At 33.3% G+C, this 14,861-nt stretch overlaps 2 protein-coding genes across 2 annotated transcripts; one reads left to right on the top strand and one right to left on the bottom strand.

Moving 5' to 3' along the window:
• The first annotated feature begins 1,376 nt into the window (after positions 1-1,376).
• On the top strand, positions 1,377-2,237 carry LOC110667536 (protein MIZU-KUSSEI 1). Its single transcript, XM_021828397.2, has one exon. The coding sequence runs from the start codon at positions 1,464-1,466 to the stop codon at positions 2,235-2,237; it is 774 nt and encodes a 257-aa protein (XP_021684089.2). The 5' UTR covers positions 1,377-1,463.
• An 8,774-nt stretch (positions 2,238-11,011) lies between these two features.
• Positions 11,012-12,226, bottom strand: LOC110667699 (cytosolic sulfotransferase 15-like). The gene has a single exon (XM_021828632.2). The coding sequence runs from the start codon at positions 12,193-12,195 to the stop codon at positions 11,155-11,157; it is 1,041 nt and encodes a 346-aa protein (XP_021684324.2). The 5' UTR covers positions 12,196-12,226; the 3' UTR covers positions 11,012-11,154.
• Positions 12,227-14,861: the final 2,635 nt, after the last annotated feature.

The raw sequence follows: 14,861 nt of genomic DNA, 5'->3' as shown, positions 1-14,861 counted from the left end.
TTATTTTTTTTTCAAGCTCTCAATATTGGCTAATTTTACCACTAAACTAGTTTCTTAATCTTATCTGGGTTAATTTTACCTCATTGACTGACAAATACAAGCTTGAAGCTTCAATGAATTGGCGCCACATTCTTGGGGCTAAATTGCCTTTTGGGTTTTTATTTGAGAAAATTCTTAAAATTCACTATATCAATCTTTTCTATTTAATTTATTTTTCCCCAGTGCTTTTAAATTTAATTTCTTCAATGCAATCGTCACCTTAAGAATGTCAACTGTTACTTATCATTAAAAAAATTTTAGATTATATGGCAATATATATATATATAAAGTAATAGCAATACCCATAGGGTTCTTTTACTTGTTTAATGGGGTTGAAATTGAAGGGCATACATGCAATCCACACCGTACACTGTGTGGCCTGTAGGACATGGAAATTCAGTCGAAGGTTGCTGGCTTTCACTACCTACCCTCTGATGATACTGATAGTTGAAAAGAAATGAAAGAAAGTTCTATCCCCAGGAATCGGGACATATCAAAGTCAAAGCTGAAAGGTCAACTTGATGGAAGGCTACAAATATTTTAATCAAATCTGGTCCAACTAATATGATTTTCATGGAATTATTCTTTTAAACCTAAAATCATCTCTTCTTGATCCTGTTAAATTCTCTCTCTCTCTCTCTCTCTCTTTTCTTAAAAAAAAAAAAAAAATCTTCTTTCTACCTCAAGTCTAAAGGTATTTATATTAATGAAATTCCAAATTACTAAATAGTTGAAATAATAGAATTAATTAATGACAATTTTAAGATGTTGATGAGTTTGTTTAAAATAATACCAGGAATTAATTAATTATATGGCCAGAAGAAACAAGAAAGGGGAGTTTTTCTCTAAAACCGATTAGAGGTTAATAGATTCTTAAACATGTGTGTATTTTACCAGTTTATACAAACGATTAACACTTTATTCTTCTTAATTAACAAAAACAGAGTGTAGTCAGAAGGGAAGAGGGTGAATTTGCTGGCAATGTTTTTGCAACAGTTTACCAGAGAAACTGGATCTTCATTATGACCAAAAGGGCAATTAATTAACACTAATTCCCCTCAGAATTTGACCTATTTTAGTGGATTTTAATGGCTCCATGGCCATGAGACAAGAAATTAAGCTACAGAATTCTACAGTTAATTAAAACTAACCACAACTCTCTCTTATCTATCTTTGGTTAACTAAACAAATTCTCAACCATAATTCAGTACTAATTAAAACAATACAATAAAACTTTCTTTTTTCTTTTCCTCTCTCTTTCTTGCCAAATCTCAACGTGCATGCCTCTACTCTTATATCCTTCTCTTTCTTCTTTTTCTTCTTATTTATCTCACCCCACCACCATCTCTTACTAAGCTAGCTCATTTAGACCATCGAACACTTTGCCCACTCACCTTCTCTTCCCCTCTACGGCTCTACCTACCATGGCTAGCGCTTCCCCAACACCACCATCACTACAATTGCCACCATCCTCGCCGGAACACACTCCCTTTTCATCCAAGTCCGAGCCCTTATCTCCAAGATCACCACCATCTCCTCCTCGGCCAGCAATCTCCCTCCAACAGCCAACCAACAAGAAAGGCCCTTCTAAGTCTGCCAAGCTCTTCCGCCGTTTCCGAGCAGTTTTCCGGTCATTTCCTATCATAACACCCACTTGCAAGATTCCTGTATCACTCCACGGAAACCGCCTCCACGACGGGCACATCCACGGTGGGACACGCATGACTGGAACCTTATTCGGCCACCGTAAAGCTAGGATTAACCTAGCCATTCAAGAAAATCCAAGCTCCCTCCCTATTCTTTTGCTTGAACTCACAATATCCACCGGAAAACTCCTCCAAGATATGGGAATGGGGTTGGTGAGGATTGCCCTGGAATGCGAAAAGAAACCAAACGAGAAGACCAAGATCGTAGATGAACCTATCTGGACAATGTATTGTAATGGCAGAAAATCAGGATATGGGGTGAAGAGAGAACCAACAGATGAAGATTTGATCGTAATGCAAATCTTGCGTGTGATATCCATGGGGGCAGGTGTGCTACCGGACGACGGAACTGAGCATCCGGACGGTGAACTGACGTACATGAGATCCCATTTCGAACGTGTAATCGGGTCTAAGGATTCAGAGACTTACTATATGATGAATCCTGATGGAAACAGTGGACCAGAACTTACCATATTCTTTGTTAGGATTTGATATAGAAATTCTTATTTACATCTTATTAATCATGGATTAAGACTCAAGATATATGTGGGTCTCGCATGTTTAGTTCATGATGGATAAAGTCTGGACAAGAAGACTGGCCATACTTTGGGTGTTAACCTTGCGTGATTATGCATGGCAACCTTGGGTGATTATGCATGGCAAGGCCATAATTAAGTGATTATGCATGGCAAGGCCATAATTAAGTGATCTCCCAAGCCCAGTTGGCGTTGAGGTTAGTAAGAAAAGCTGAAGGCCATGTCCCCTTGCTGGTGATCATGATTAGTTCATGAGTAGCTAGCTGGCTAGTTAACGCTTGATTTGTGCGTGTGTGCATATAGGGATATGGACTTTCAAAGATTAACTCAAAGTTATGGCGAATACCATATTAATTAGTGCCAATTGCAATTGATTAATGTAATTAATGTTAATTACTTGGGAAAGGATAGAAAGAAAAAAAAAAAAAAAACATTAGCCAGAATTTTTTTTCTTTGTTTTTCATTCTTGGCCATCTTTTATTTATTTGAGGGCTTCCATCTGTTAAACTCAAATTTTTTAAAATTATCATCAAGTATCAAACAAAAGCACAAAGCCTTTCAAAATAGTCAACTTGAACTCTTAATTAATTAATTTATTTTTTCAATATTTTTACTAAAAATTTTGTTCATATAAATGTTGTAGACTAAGAGGGTGTTTACTTAATTTATAAAAATCAGCTTATAAACACCTAATACTTATAAGTTAATTTTAGCTTATAAACATTTAAAATTTTAAACATGTTTAATTAAAATACTTATAAGTAACTGAAAATGAATTTTATTTATTAATTTCACATTTTCATTTTCCATACTAGTTTTCCAATTTTTCTTTCTGATTCGATTTCTTCTAAAAACAGATAATTAATTTCATGATAGATTCATACCTAAAACGTTCATGTGAAAATTTATGTGAAATAAATAAATAAAATGCCTATTGCTTATTATTCGCAATTATGTTTTGATATAAAAAAAGACAGATAAGGTAACAAGATCATAAACATTTACTTCATTTCCAAAATCACTCATTTCATTTCCATTTTCATTTCATTTTTAATTTTTACACCCTTTAATAAATGCATTATACGCATCTCTGGGTATATGAATCATTATGTAATCATCTTAATTTACGCACTTAATCTTTCATTACCCTATATACATGAATTTAGCATATATTATCTTAATTATTAATTAAAGTAATTATATTTTTTTAACATTTATCACTTTTAAGGAAAAAATATGTAACAACTCAAAAAAAAAAAAAAAAAAAGAGAATTGGGAGGTGACAGTGGCTTGTAGCAGTGGGTGTATCTCTCTCCCTCTCTTTCTTCCACCACCACCACCACCACTCTCCCTCTCATCTCTCTCTCTCTCTCTCTCTCCCTTTTCTTGCTTCGGTGACCCCTCCCACCAGCTGGCTACACCCTAGGCGGCACAACAACCACCAGTGACCTCCAGCGGCGGTAGCAGTGGCGGCAAGGCAGAAGAGAGAAAAATGGGTCCCAAAACTTTGAACGCTCGTATCCGGCGATCCCGACGTCCAATTGGAGTGATTCCAGAGGCTATGGACTCCTAATAGTGATCTCTTTCAGATAAGACCATCCTCACCGGATTTGGTACCCGTTTCTGACGCCGGCGAGGAAAGACAAAATCGACTTCTTTTGATTTTCCAACAAGATTTTCGATAATACAACCGTTGGATCGACGATCCAAGACTACCTATGGACTCAGGAGAAGGAGAGGAACATTTTGGTGTAACCAATTTTGGCAGATGTCGCAGGCGACCGGCAACTAGCCACCGTGCGGGTGGTTCTGGCGGTAGCTCCTGTGAGCTTTAGGGATGATTCAACTTCTAGGGGCTTTCTCATAAATTTTTAGAATTTTTGAGACACAAATAAGTTTTGGTAAGATTATTTCATTATTTCTCAGTCTGTGGAGCATAAATACAGTGTTTCTTAAACAGGAAAAATTAGAAAAAATTATAAGAAAAATATATAATGAAAGTAAAATTATTTGGATATATTCTATGGTGTTTGTTGAATTTTTGAGTGATTGTAGAATATTTTTGAAAAATATAGATAGATTTTAGTTAGATTTTTAGCATATAGGCATATAAGATTATCTGAGATTATGATATTTAAATTTTATATGATTGGTTGAAGCTTAATAATAAATGTTTAAATATGTGAATATTGAATTGGGTTGAATTAAGAATATATTAGCTGTTGAAGACTTATGGAATTGAGTAATATTCTTAAATAAAATATTCATGGGTAATTAAAAAATTACAATTCCTTTTGCGATAACTTTATAACTTTATTAAGAATCGCGGAGTAAAATTTTAGAATTTTTAGAGCTTGTTTGAGTGGATTTTTACAAAATATCAATTATAGGGACTAAAACGTAATTTTTTAAGTTTATGACTATTGTCTGATTTGGAAGGGCCAGGAGGGGCCATATAATATTGATGAGATATGATTGTGAAAATTGAGAATTTAGAAGTGTTATTTGAATCTTTTTACATGTTGGGTAGGTCTAGGTATAGGGGAAACTCTACCAAATTTTTAGCATAAATTAGGATTGCCTCTTTAAATATATTTTTATTTGAATTGGCACAAATAAATTCACAATAAAATTATGTAGGTGATCAGGGTCAACCATCTTCCTTCACTCAACCTCTACTGTCGTCTCTAGTGTACTGTAAGTAAAATATTAATTTTAATTATAATTTTTATATTATTATATGTTCAAGCATGTCCATGCATCACTTATAAATATGTATCTATATAGTTAAACACTAGGTATGTTTTATATTGCATTCATGATTGATGAAGTGCCATGGATGTTGTTTGTGGTAATTTGGAGCAGTGTGCGTGCGTTGGCGTGCACGTGGTATGGTATTGGATATGGACAAGACAGGTAGACACGGCTTGAGAGACACTCGCTGGGACTCGGTCCTTCATAGATAAGTCAGGGTAGACACGGCTTCAGAGACACTCACTGGGACCCCCCATTTAGTTTATTAAGCGAAAGTAGTATTGAGTGTGTGAGTGCTCCAAATTACCTTTTTACTGTTATAATGTGATTTGTATGAAATTTATCATGATATTGCATTCCATTCCTTATGATGCATTAGCTTTAGATAGCTATAGAAATTGTGGTTAAAATTAGTATTTTACTTTCTGAGTTGAACGCTTACTCCTATTCACCTATTTTTCCAGGCTATAGGGGGAGTTCTTTAACAGAGCAACTTGCTTTCTTCCTTGCAGGTTTAACGTCGATTATTTAATTATTTTATTATTTTTCTAAATTTAAAATCTAGAACCCCGCATGTGTTAATAATAGTATGTACCTTGTTAGAAATCGTGTTAATTTAAATTCTTAAGATTAATAAATAAAGATTTGTATGATACTTAAACAATTTATAAATAATGTAACTGGGTTGAGCTGGGCTCCACTAATTTAAGTTTCTGATAATTATTGGGTTAAGTTAGTCCGAAATAAAATTATAATATTTTAATTTAAATTATTTTTATATGCATGTTGGGCCTAAATTATGGGTCTGGTCATGGGTTTAGGAACAGTAAGACTTACTACGGGCCTTGGGGGCTTTATGTCAGCCCATGGGATCAGGTCATAACAAAAAAAAGCTAGCTTTCACACCTCAAAATTGAATTGCAGTTGGGGTTCTTTGTGGGGGATATAATGCTTGAAAGTTTTAGCGTTTCTTGTAGCATGTTCTTGTCCAAATAAAAGCACAGTTCTTTCGTTGCATTTGATTTATGTGATGTGTATTACATGCATAAAGTTGGTTTAAAATGTCTTCTTTTATTCTGAGGCTCCATGGGACTTGCTTGGCCTGTCCAGAGTGATCTCAACTAAGTCAGATGTAATGAGTTGTTCTGTGGGAGTTGTGGTTATAACTGTTCACAGGCAGATGCAAATAGTGAGAATGACAAGATGGAATTGAATTTGTTGAATTGTATCAAATTAAATTGAATTAAAAATAAATTATAACTATTGAATTTGATCAAAATTGAATTAAATTGTTAAAATTGAACTGAATTGAAATAAGAGAAAACCATGCATTCGACTTCAATCTCCTAAAACCTTAAAACCAAAATTATTGATTTTGGCCTAAAATTTGGCCTTCGCCACATCTATGTAATACTATACTAATTACTAATGACCTATCACATAAATATATGCCAAAATAGGGGCTATATGCATATTTTCTAAAGAAAGCTAGGTGATCTATAATGCTTATTTTTTTTTTAAGGAATAGCAATCGGGTGGATCAAGGGCTGGGGCGAATTTCCCCACAGGACCTTTTTATTTATTTATTTTTTATGTTTTCATTTTATTTATTTTAGCGCTTACCTTTTTACATTAGTTTTAGATGAATTAACGAAACATAAACACGAGAGTATCCCTTGGTGCATGATGTTTACAGATGATATAGTTCTGATAGATGAGACGCGAGAAGGAGTCAATAGAAAGTTGGAGCTTTGGAGAAGTACTCTAGAGTCAAAGGTTTTTAAGTTAAGTAGAACGAAAACAGAATACATACATTGCAAGTTCAGTGAAGGCCGAACTGGTGATAGGGAATGAGTTAGTTTGGATGGAGTGGTACTGCCCCAAAATAATCACTTTAAATATCTCGGCTCAATCCTTTAAGTAGATGGGGGATGTGAGGAGGATGCTAGTCATAGGATTAAAGCCAAGTGTCATAGGAGTTTTATGTGATCGCAAAATTCCCAATAAGTTGAAAGGAAAATTTTACCGTACAGCCATACGACCGGCCATTTTATATGGTAGTGAGTGTTGGGCACTGAAGGAGTCGTATGTGTCTAAGATAAGAGTTGCAGAAATGAGAATGTTAAGGTGGATGAGTAGTCATACTAGACTAGATAAAATCCGTAATGAGAGTATTAGAGAAAAGGTAGGAGTGGTGCCAATTGAGGATAAGTTGAGAGAAGGAAGATTGAGGTGGTTTGATCATGTGAAGTGTAGACAAACAAAAGCTTCAGTTAGACAAGTAGAGCACATTAGGTTAGATGATAGAAAGAAAAAAAGGGATAGACCTAAACTGACTTGGAGAAGACTAGTACGACGTAGAAGCATTACACATTTTAAAAAATTTAACAAAAAATCGTTTAGAATGGAGAAAGAGAATTCATGTAGCCAACCCAAATTCCTGGGATAAAAGCTTAGTTGAGTTGAATTGAGTATTTTTTATATTTTCATTTTAATTTATTATTATGTAATATAAATCTATTTATTAAAAAATAAATTATGAGTTAGAACATATTTTTTCTTAAAATTATAATATTTATATATATAAAAATAAATTATTTTTAATAAAAAAATAGTAATATATTATTATGTTGAGCTTATTACGGGAATTCAGTGCAAAGAGAAAACCTTCTCACCTCACATAATATTGATATTAGAAAAAATTGATTAGATTTGAGGAAAATTGCCCTCCCTACCTTGTTCTTCTTATGATCTATAAAACCTAGCAAGCAAGAAAATTTGAAAGACAAACTGGATCCACTTGACTTTTCTTGCATCATATTTTCTAGATGTTTTTTAAAGGAATGGCTCACATAATTGCTCCAATCACCTACCTCACCTTTCCTAAAGAAGGCCTTATTAGCCATTAATGAACAGAATTTCCCATTTTTGTTGACCTCAAGATCCTTCAAATTGCTTAAACTACACAGCTTTGCTATTTCCTCAATGACACCTTGTCTCTCTTCCTCTAAAGAAAAAGGGTATCCTATGAACTCAGCTGTTCTCTTCAAATGAGAGAAAGTGTCTTCCTTCAAATCCTCATACGTCAAAAACAACACCTTATTTGGCTTCTCCAAGCTTGCCTTCCAATACCCTAACCCATGACCCCAAAAGTGTCCAAACCAACTTGTTACGTGTCAAAAAATTCCTCCACAGAAACCTGTATTGCTCTCTTAAGTTGACAGTGAAAGTGCCAAGTGGAGACCACAACATCAAAATGGTTGCAGCAAATGTACACAATTGGACAATTAGACCTCTTAATGGACTCTGCTAAAGATGCATAGGGAATAGGAGTGGAAATAATCCTTGGAGATGGAATGGTAGTAAGAGCAGGAACTTCCTTTTAATCAAACGCGTTGGACTCGAAACAGGGTACGAGATCATGAGGGTTTGAGATAATTAAAGAGTTATTTAACAAAGTATATCGAGTACGAGTAGCAATGGATTAAGGACTTCTTTTTTATTGTTATTCGTATGAGAATTAGACAGACACCATAGAGGAAGTTTAAGCAGCAAATGGGTTATAATGAACCACATATTCATCAGCATTACATGAAGCTGATGAGACAAGAAGGAGAGGAAGAGAACCAAAATGGAGATAGAGGAGAGGACCATGTTTAGTTGCGAGAACATGGAAGCATTTGAATCTCACTCTACCGAGGCGGTGGAGATGACCAATGAGTGGAAGTGATGGTGGGCTTGGAGGAAGGTGGAGGATTGGTTTTATGGGTTTCTTGAAGAGGTATTGAAGTAGATAGCCTGAGATGAGCCACAGAAAGAACAAGAAGATTAAGTAAGAGAAAGTATCAACGTTAATGGTTGCCATTACTAGATGGTTAAAAGGTAAAGGACTGGAGCCAAGTGATGCCAGACCTTCATCTTGAGCTTGGAAGTGGTCACATTACGAATCACTCTGACTTGGCAGCAAAAGCCTTCATATAAGTGCAGATCATAACTCCATTTCTCTGATTTAGGAAGGGAAGCAAGCGGCTCTCTGATCTTTGTCTCGAATTCCAAATACTACATCCTTATACATCTGATCAATGGAGATTAGACAAAGGGAAGAGGCCACAATTGCCGTCTGAACTAAATTATATATAATAATTCCATCTTCAAAAACCGCTTCAGTTTTAATTGCCTATCTACTCCAAAAACTAGGTTTCGCATCTGAAATGGTCTTCTAGCTTGCGTCTGATAGCTCTTCTTGACATATACATATTTCAGTTCGAATTCAGTCCTTTTCTTCAGTTGGCAGACATGCATACATGAGACTGCAATTCTCAGTCATTTAAACGCTTTAAACCTTATAATTTTGTATTCATATAATTACAAGCAATTCCTGAACCTTTTGGCCAGCAGGGGAGATGCCTTCAACAAGAATGACAACACCGCAGAAAACTAACTGAATTCCATCCAAAGAGAGGCACTAGAACTCTAAAGTTGGAGACTGAGACAAAATTAGACAAAAAAAAAAAGCTTAAAAAACCCAAAAGAAAACATTACTAAAGGAAGAGTAGGGGGAGAATCACGGCCAAGATGGCCGGATCTCCCCAAAGACTTCACTGAACAAGCGCTGTTTTTAGAGAGGGTTGATAGCGTTTTCTATTTTTTGCAACTTGCAAGTTTGCATGCACATAATTGGACAAAATAGATATAACTGGTCTGGATATATATCGATGTCCAACCATAAAAGAAAATGGACTTTTTTTTTTTTTTTTTCCCTCCATGAATTTGTCCACTTCGTGTTCTAATGTAATTCTGAACGTACTGTTTTTTTTTATTGTTATTGTTATTACTTCATCATCATACATTTTTATTATGATGTAGTTTGTATTTTTTAATATGATTTTATTTAATTCGAATTATAATTTGATTTTAAAAGTTTACACTGTGTTTTGAATTAAATATTTTACAAAATCTATGATAATGATAGAAAGACTTAAATCAATAGACCTTGGACGAGAGCTCTTCACTAATCTTATTGGGATGGTGAAGGTTGGCCCTCCACTAGTATTTGATTTAAAATTTCAATAAATAAAATTTATTTTAGAATTAATTTTATAATGAAAATTAATATTTTAATTTAAAATTATTAATTTTTTAAAAAAATTAAAATGTAAATTAAAACTTAATAAAAATTAAAATACTAATAATTTTAAATTAATAATAAATAAAATTTTTTTAAAAAATAAAATAATTTTCTATAAATCTCATGCATATATATTGAGTTTTTAAAATTATTTTTAAGATATATATTTTTTTCATTTTATTTAATTTTACTGAAGTGAACCTAATCCCTTGCCTTTATCCCATACCAATATTTTCATCATGCCCCTCCTGCATCATTTTTCATCCAATCATATTTCATACACTGCTAATGCTTATAAACATTATATAATGATACAATAAGTATTATATAGTGAGGAATGAAAACTAATAAATTTTGTTATTTAATTTAAAAGTAAATAAAATAAAATTAATTTTCTAAGGAAAGTGTAATTTTGATATAAAATTTAAATTTATTTTTAATTCTTATAAAAAATTAAATTTTTATGAAAATTAAATTAATAATAATAAACAATAACAAATAGAAAAATGGAAGCTTCCTTAAGGACAATGGCCTTTTGATTTAAATGGGGCAACCTAGTTTGTGCCTAATGAAAGTGTAAAAGCCTGTAATTAGCAAGGGAGTGTTGTTTGGATAGGCTGGCTATTTATCTTTGGAAGAGAATCATATATCTATGAATCTTTTTTTTTTTTTTTTTGTTTAATTGATTATGAATAAGATTTGAATTCGAGACAGTTCAGTGGACACAACTCTAATGGATTTCAACATATCAACTTCACTTTGACATACTTAACTAAGAGTAAAATCTAAATTAATTGAAGTAATGGCAAATCAACTTGATGATTTGAAAATAAATGGAAAATCTTTACTTATTTTATTCTACATTCTCCACATAGTATATACACTGGACAACATTCCACTCCATATAGTCCCCACACACGCATGTGCATATCATTCATTACCCAAATAGAAGCTGCAATCTATCATGGCTATCAAGAGAGTACTTACTGTTTTAGGATATCAACTTGAATTCAAGACCAGAACCACCTAATTTTTCCTCCATAACTTGGGTCAGTTGCTCCACCATTGAAGGGGACAAATAATTCATCCAATCTCCAACCTCACCTTTCCTAAACAAGTGTCTATTTTCAAAGTTCATAATGGACTTGCCAGATTTGTTCACCTCCAAATTCTTCATTTTCTCAAAGCTACAAAGTTTGGCTATATCCTCAATCACTCTTTCCTTCTCTTCTTCCATTGAAAATGGGCAACCAAGAAACTTGGCTAGTTTCTTCAAGTGAAATGAAGTGTCTTCTTTCATGTCCTCATACTTCAAGAACAGAACTTTGTCTGGTCTTTCTAGGCTCTCCTTCCAGTACCCCAACATATGGTCCCAAAATGGACCAAACCCAATAGCCCCATTGCAATACATGTTGAAACAATCTTCTCGTAGCAATGGAGGAAGAGTTTCCGCCCTCAGCTTGTTACAGTAAATCCATGAGGAGATGAAAGTGTCAAAAGGGTTTCTACAAATATAAACAATTTTGCAGTTGGATTTTTTGATGGATTCTTCCAAGGATTGAAATGGAATATGAGTGGCAAAAGTTCTAGGTTCAGGGTACTTTGAGAGGTCAGGAATTTGGTTATTTGCATAAAGTTTGTACTCAAAGAAAGGAACAAGATCATGAGGATTGGAAACAAGCAAGGGATGGTTATTTGAGAATGCAGGAAATTGCTTGCGGTTCAGGATGGCAAAAGCCAAAGCTTTTAGCCAAGTGGTGCCTGATTTTGGTATTGTAGCCAGAATAATATCACTCTCTCTTGCTTGGAAGTGTTTGTGGAACAACAAAATAGCCTGGATCTCCTTTGGCTGGCACCAAAAGCCCTGAAATTGATAGATATAAGGAGTTCTCCAACCTCTCTCTCTAGGAATTGAAAGCAGCAATTCCTTGCACTCATGGGTTAACTTCTCTTCCTCTCCACTTCCCAACACTTGATTCATTGAGAAATGGGAGATAGACATGGAAGTGAAAGTGGTTGTAGAAACTGGCATTTTGTGTTTTTCTTGGGGAGATGATTATGACTTGGCAGGTGCCTTCTTTTATATATTTTTGCATTTAGTTTCTTTACTTCTAAAGGAATTATTGACATGTTTATTGTATGCATGCAATAATAGTCCAATATGTGTAACTACATTATTGAATCTTGCTCCATTTAGGGAAATTACTACTTTCCAAAAATGTTCACATATGTAAGCACATACTTTTTATATCAATAAGCTTTAATTCATTAATAATAACATCATCTTTAAAATTATAAAATTTCATGTTGAAGGATTTTTTTTTTTATCTATATCTAGTTCATTATAAATCTAACATACATGAATATCACATATTTGTATCTTGAGAATTTGCATGAGTTAAACTAGAGATGAATATCGAATTAATTCTGAATTAAAATCGATGATTTTAATTTAAAGTTCAGAAGAATTGAAATTACATGATCTCTTTCAATTCTGATTTCTATTCGATTCAGTTCTAGTTTGATAAAATTTAATAGTTCAGATTTTAATTTTGATTGGGATTAATCTGATTTTGATTTCAAATCAAAGGATAATTGGATTAACTAAAGCTCAATTCCATATTGAAAAAATTGGAAAAGGGACCAGTGTTTTTGAAATGTTATTTTCACAATAATTAAAGGGTGGTCCGCCACAATATCATAGGCGCATGTGCCTTGCAGAGTGTACAGGTTGCGGTCCCAAAAACACCAATAGGACTTGGAAAAAAGGACTCAACTCTTGGGTGTTGCCATAATAGGGAATGCTTGAAAAAGTGGCACCCAACAGCCACAGTATAATTTCCATACTTAGCCTGGTTGTACATATATGTGGTCCTTATCAAAATATCTAAGATATGCTCACCTTAATTTATGCCTGTCGTTGCTCAACTTTAAGAGTATTTCACTCACTAAAATTTCTGATAGAAAAATCTGATTATTTTGCTGGTAAGATGTTCATGTGACAATGTCTCATTGTTAAAATTAAAATAAAATAAAATAAAAAAGAAATTACCACTATATTTTCTTTGCCATAATTTTTTTTCATAAAACAGATTAATTTTTCTTTGCTTTACTCAAAATTGTTCACTTACAATGCTGATCAGAAATTTGACCAAACTATATGGTGAGAGAATCTAAAATTAAAGAATTTATGATAATAAAATGTAAATAAGGGATGAAAGTAAAATATTCTTAAAATTAATAAAAATTATCCATCCATAAAGCATTAATTGAAAATAATAATTTAAAACTATAAAATTTTTTAAGTTTGAATGGATAATGAATTGAGACAGCCATCAAAGGTGTAAGCTTTGCAGAGGCAGATGTCATGTCAGTGGCACGGCATGTGAAAGTACATTTATATGCGTTATTTCAATTTTATATCACGTGACATGGCTTCATCATCACGTTTGGAGTTTGCTGTATCCCACGTGGTTTTCACCTGTTTCTATCTTGTTTTCATTGGCTGGCTGCTGTATCACATCATGTCACTTATTAAAATAATGGGGGCAGTGTGATGGATTAGGTTGTTGGTCATTCATTGTTTTCATTTTATCTACTTCGATGACCACTATACATTTCCCAAGTTAAACCTCAAGTCTTATAATTATCCTGATCATCAAGCCTTATAATTATCCTGCTCAAATGATCTTATCCCATTCCGTTTCAGCTTTTTATATCAATATCTATAATTAAATATTATTTTTACTTAAACTGTAAATGAAACAATGATAAATTACTTAATATTGTAAATAATATCTCGAATTTAACCTCAGGGGTGTGATTGAGCGATTGGGGCTCGTCCTCCCTTAAGCAACGTTTCGAATTTGATTCAGAGTTGTGTATGGAGCGCTTTAAAATTTGGGGCCAGCCATCCTGCCCTTAGAGGCATCCACAAGTTGGCACAGGGAAATTAATCTGAGCTGAGCAAAATGTGTAAAGGCCTGGAATACTTTCTTAAAAATACACCTAAAAAAAAATAATATTTCAAATTCAATGATAGATTACTTTTTATTAATTAAGTTAAATAAAAAAAAAATCAATGAATGACTTTAAGCTTCGATTTAGATGTTATATTTGTATAATATTAATTTTTTTTATAAAATAAAATTAAAAATTTATCTAATTTAATTTAATTTATTAATTAAAGACATATCAATTATTTAATAAATATTATATTTAAACAAGCATATCAATTATCAAATCTAAATTAAGCTTAAAGTAAATTTATAAATTAATTTAAATAAAAAAATTAAAAATATGCTAAACTGAACTTTTCTGGCAAAATTGAAACCTTTTGCAACTGAAGATCAGCGCTTCGAATGGTACAGTAATAATTTTAAACCGTTAATTTTAATTAAACTACTTTAATCGAACGGGCACTTAAATCTCAGTCTTTGCTCGTCATATTCCTCGTCTCCAGAACTATACATATTCCTGAAGCAATGAACATCCCAATCTCAATCACTTGCAACACATCTAATGCATCCATTTCAAGAATTACTTTTCCAATACCCAGCAGCTTCCTAAGCAACTCCAACCCCACAAGAGCAGTCAAAGCCCCTACTAGTCCTATGCATCCATTTCAAGATTTACTAGTTGATTATAACATTTAAAGTTCAGAAACAATCAACATTAGAAGTCTGTATTTCCTAAAAT

The sequence above is a fragment of the Hevea brasiliensis genome, chromosome 1, assembly GCF_030052815.1.
Source record: "Hevea brasiliensis isolate MT/VB/25A 57/8 chromosome 1, ASM3005281v1, whole genome shotgun sequence".
NCBI classification, from domain to species: Eukaryota; Viridiplantae; Streptophyta; class Magnoliopsida; order Malpighiales; family Euphorbiaceae; genus Hevea; species Hevea brasiliensis.
The sequence above is the reverse complement of the archived record's forward strand: the minus strand, read 5'-3'. Positions and strand labels throughout refer to the sequence as shown.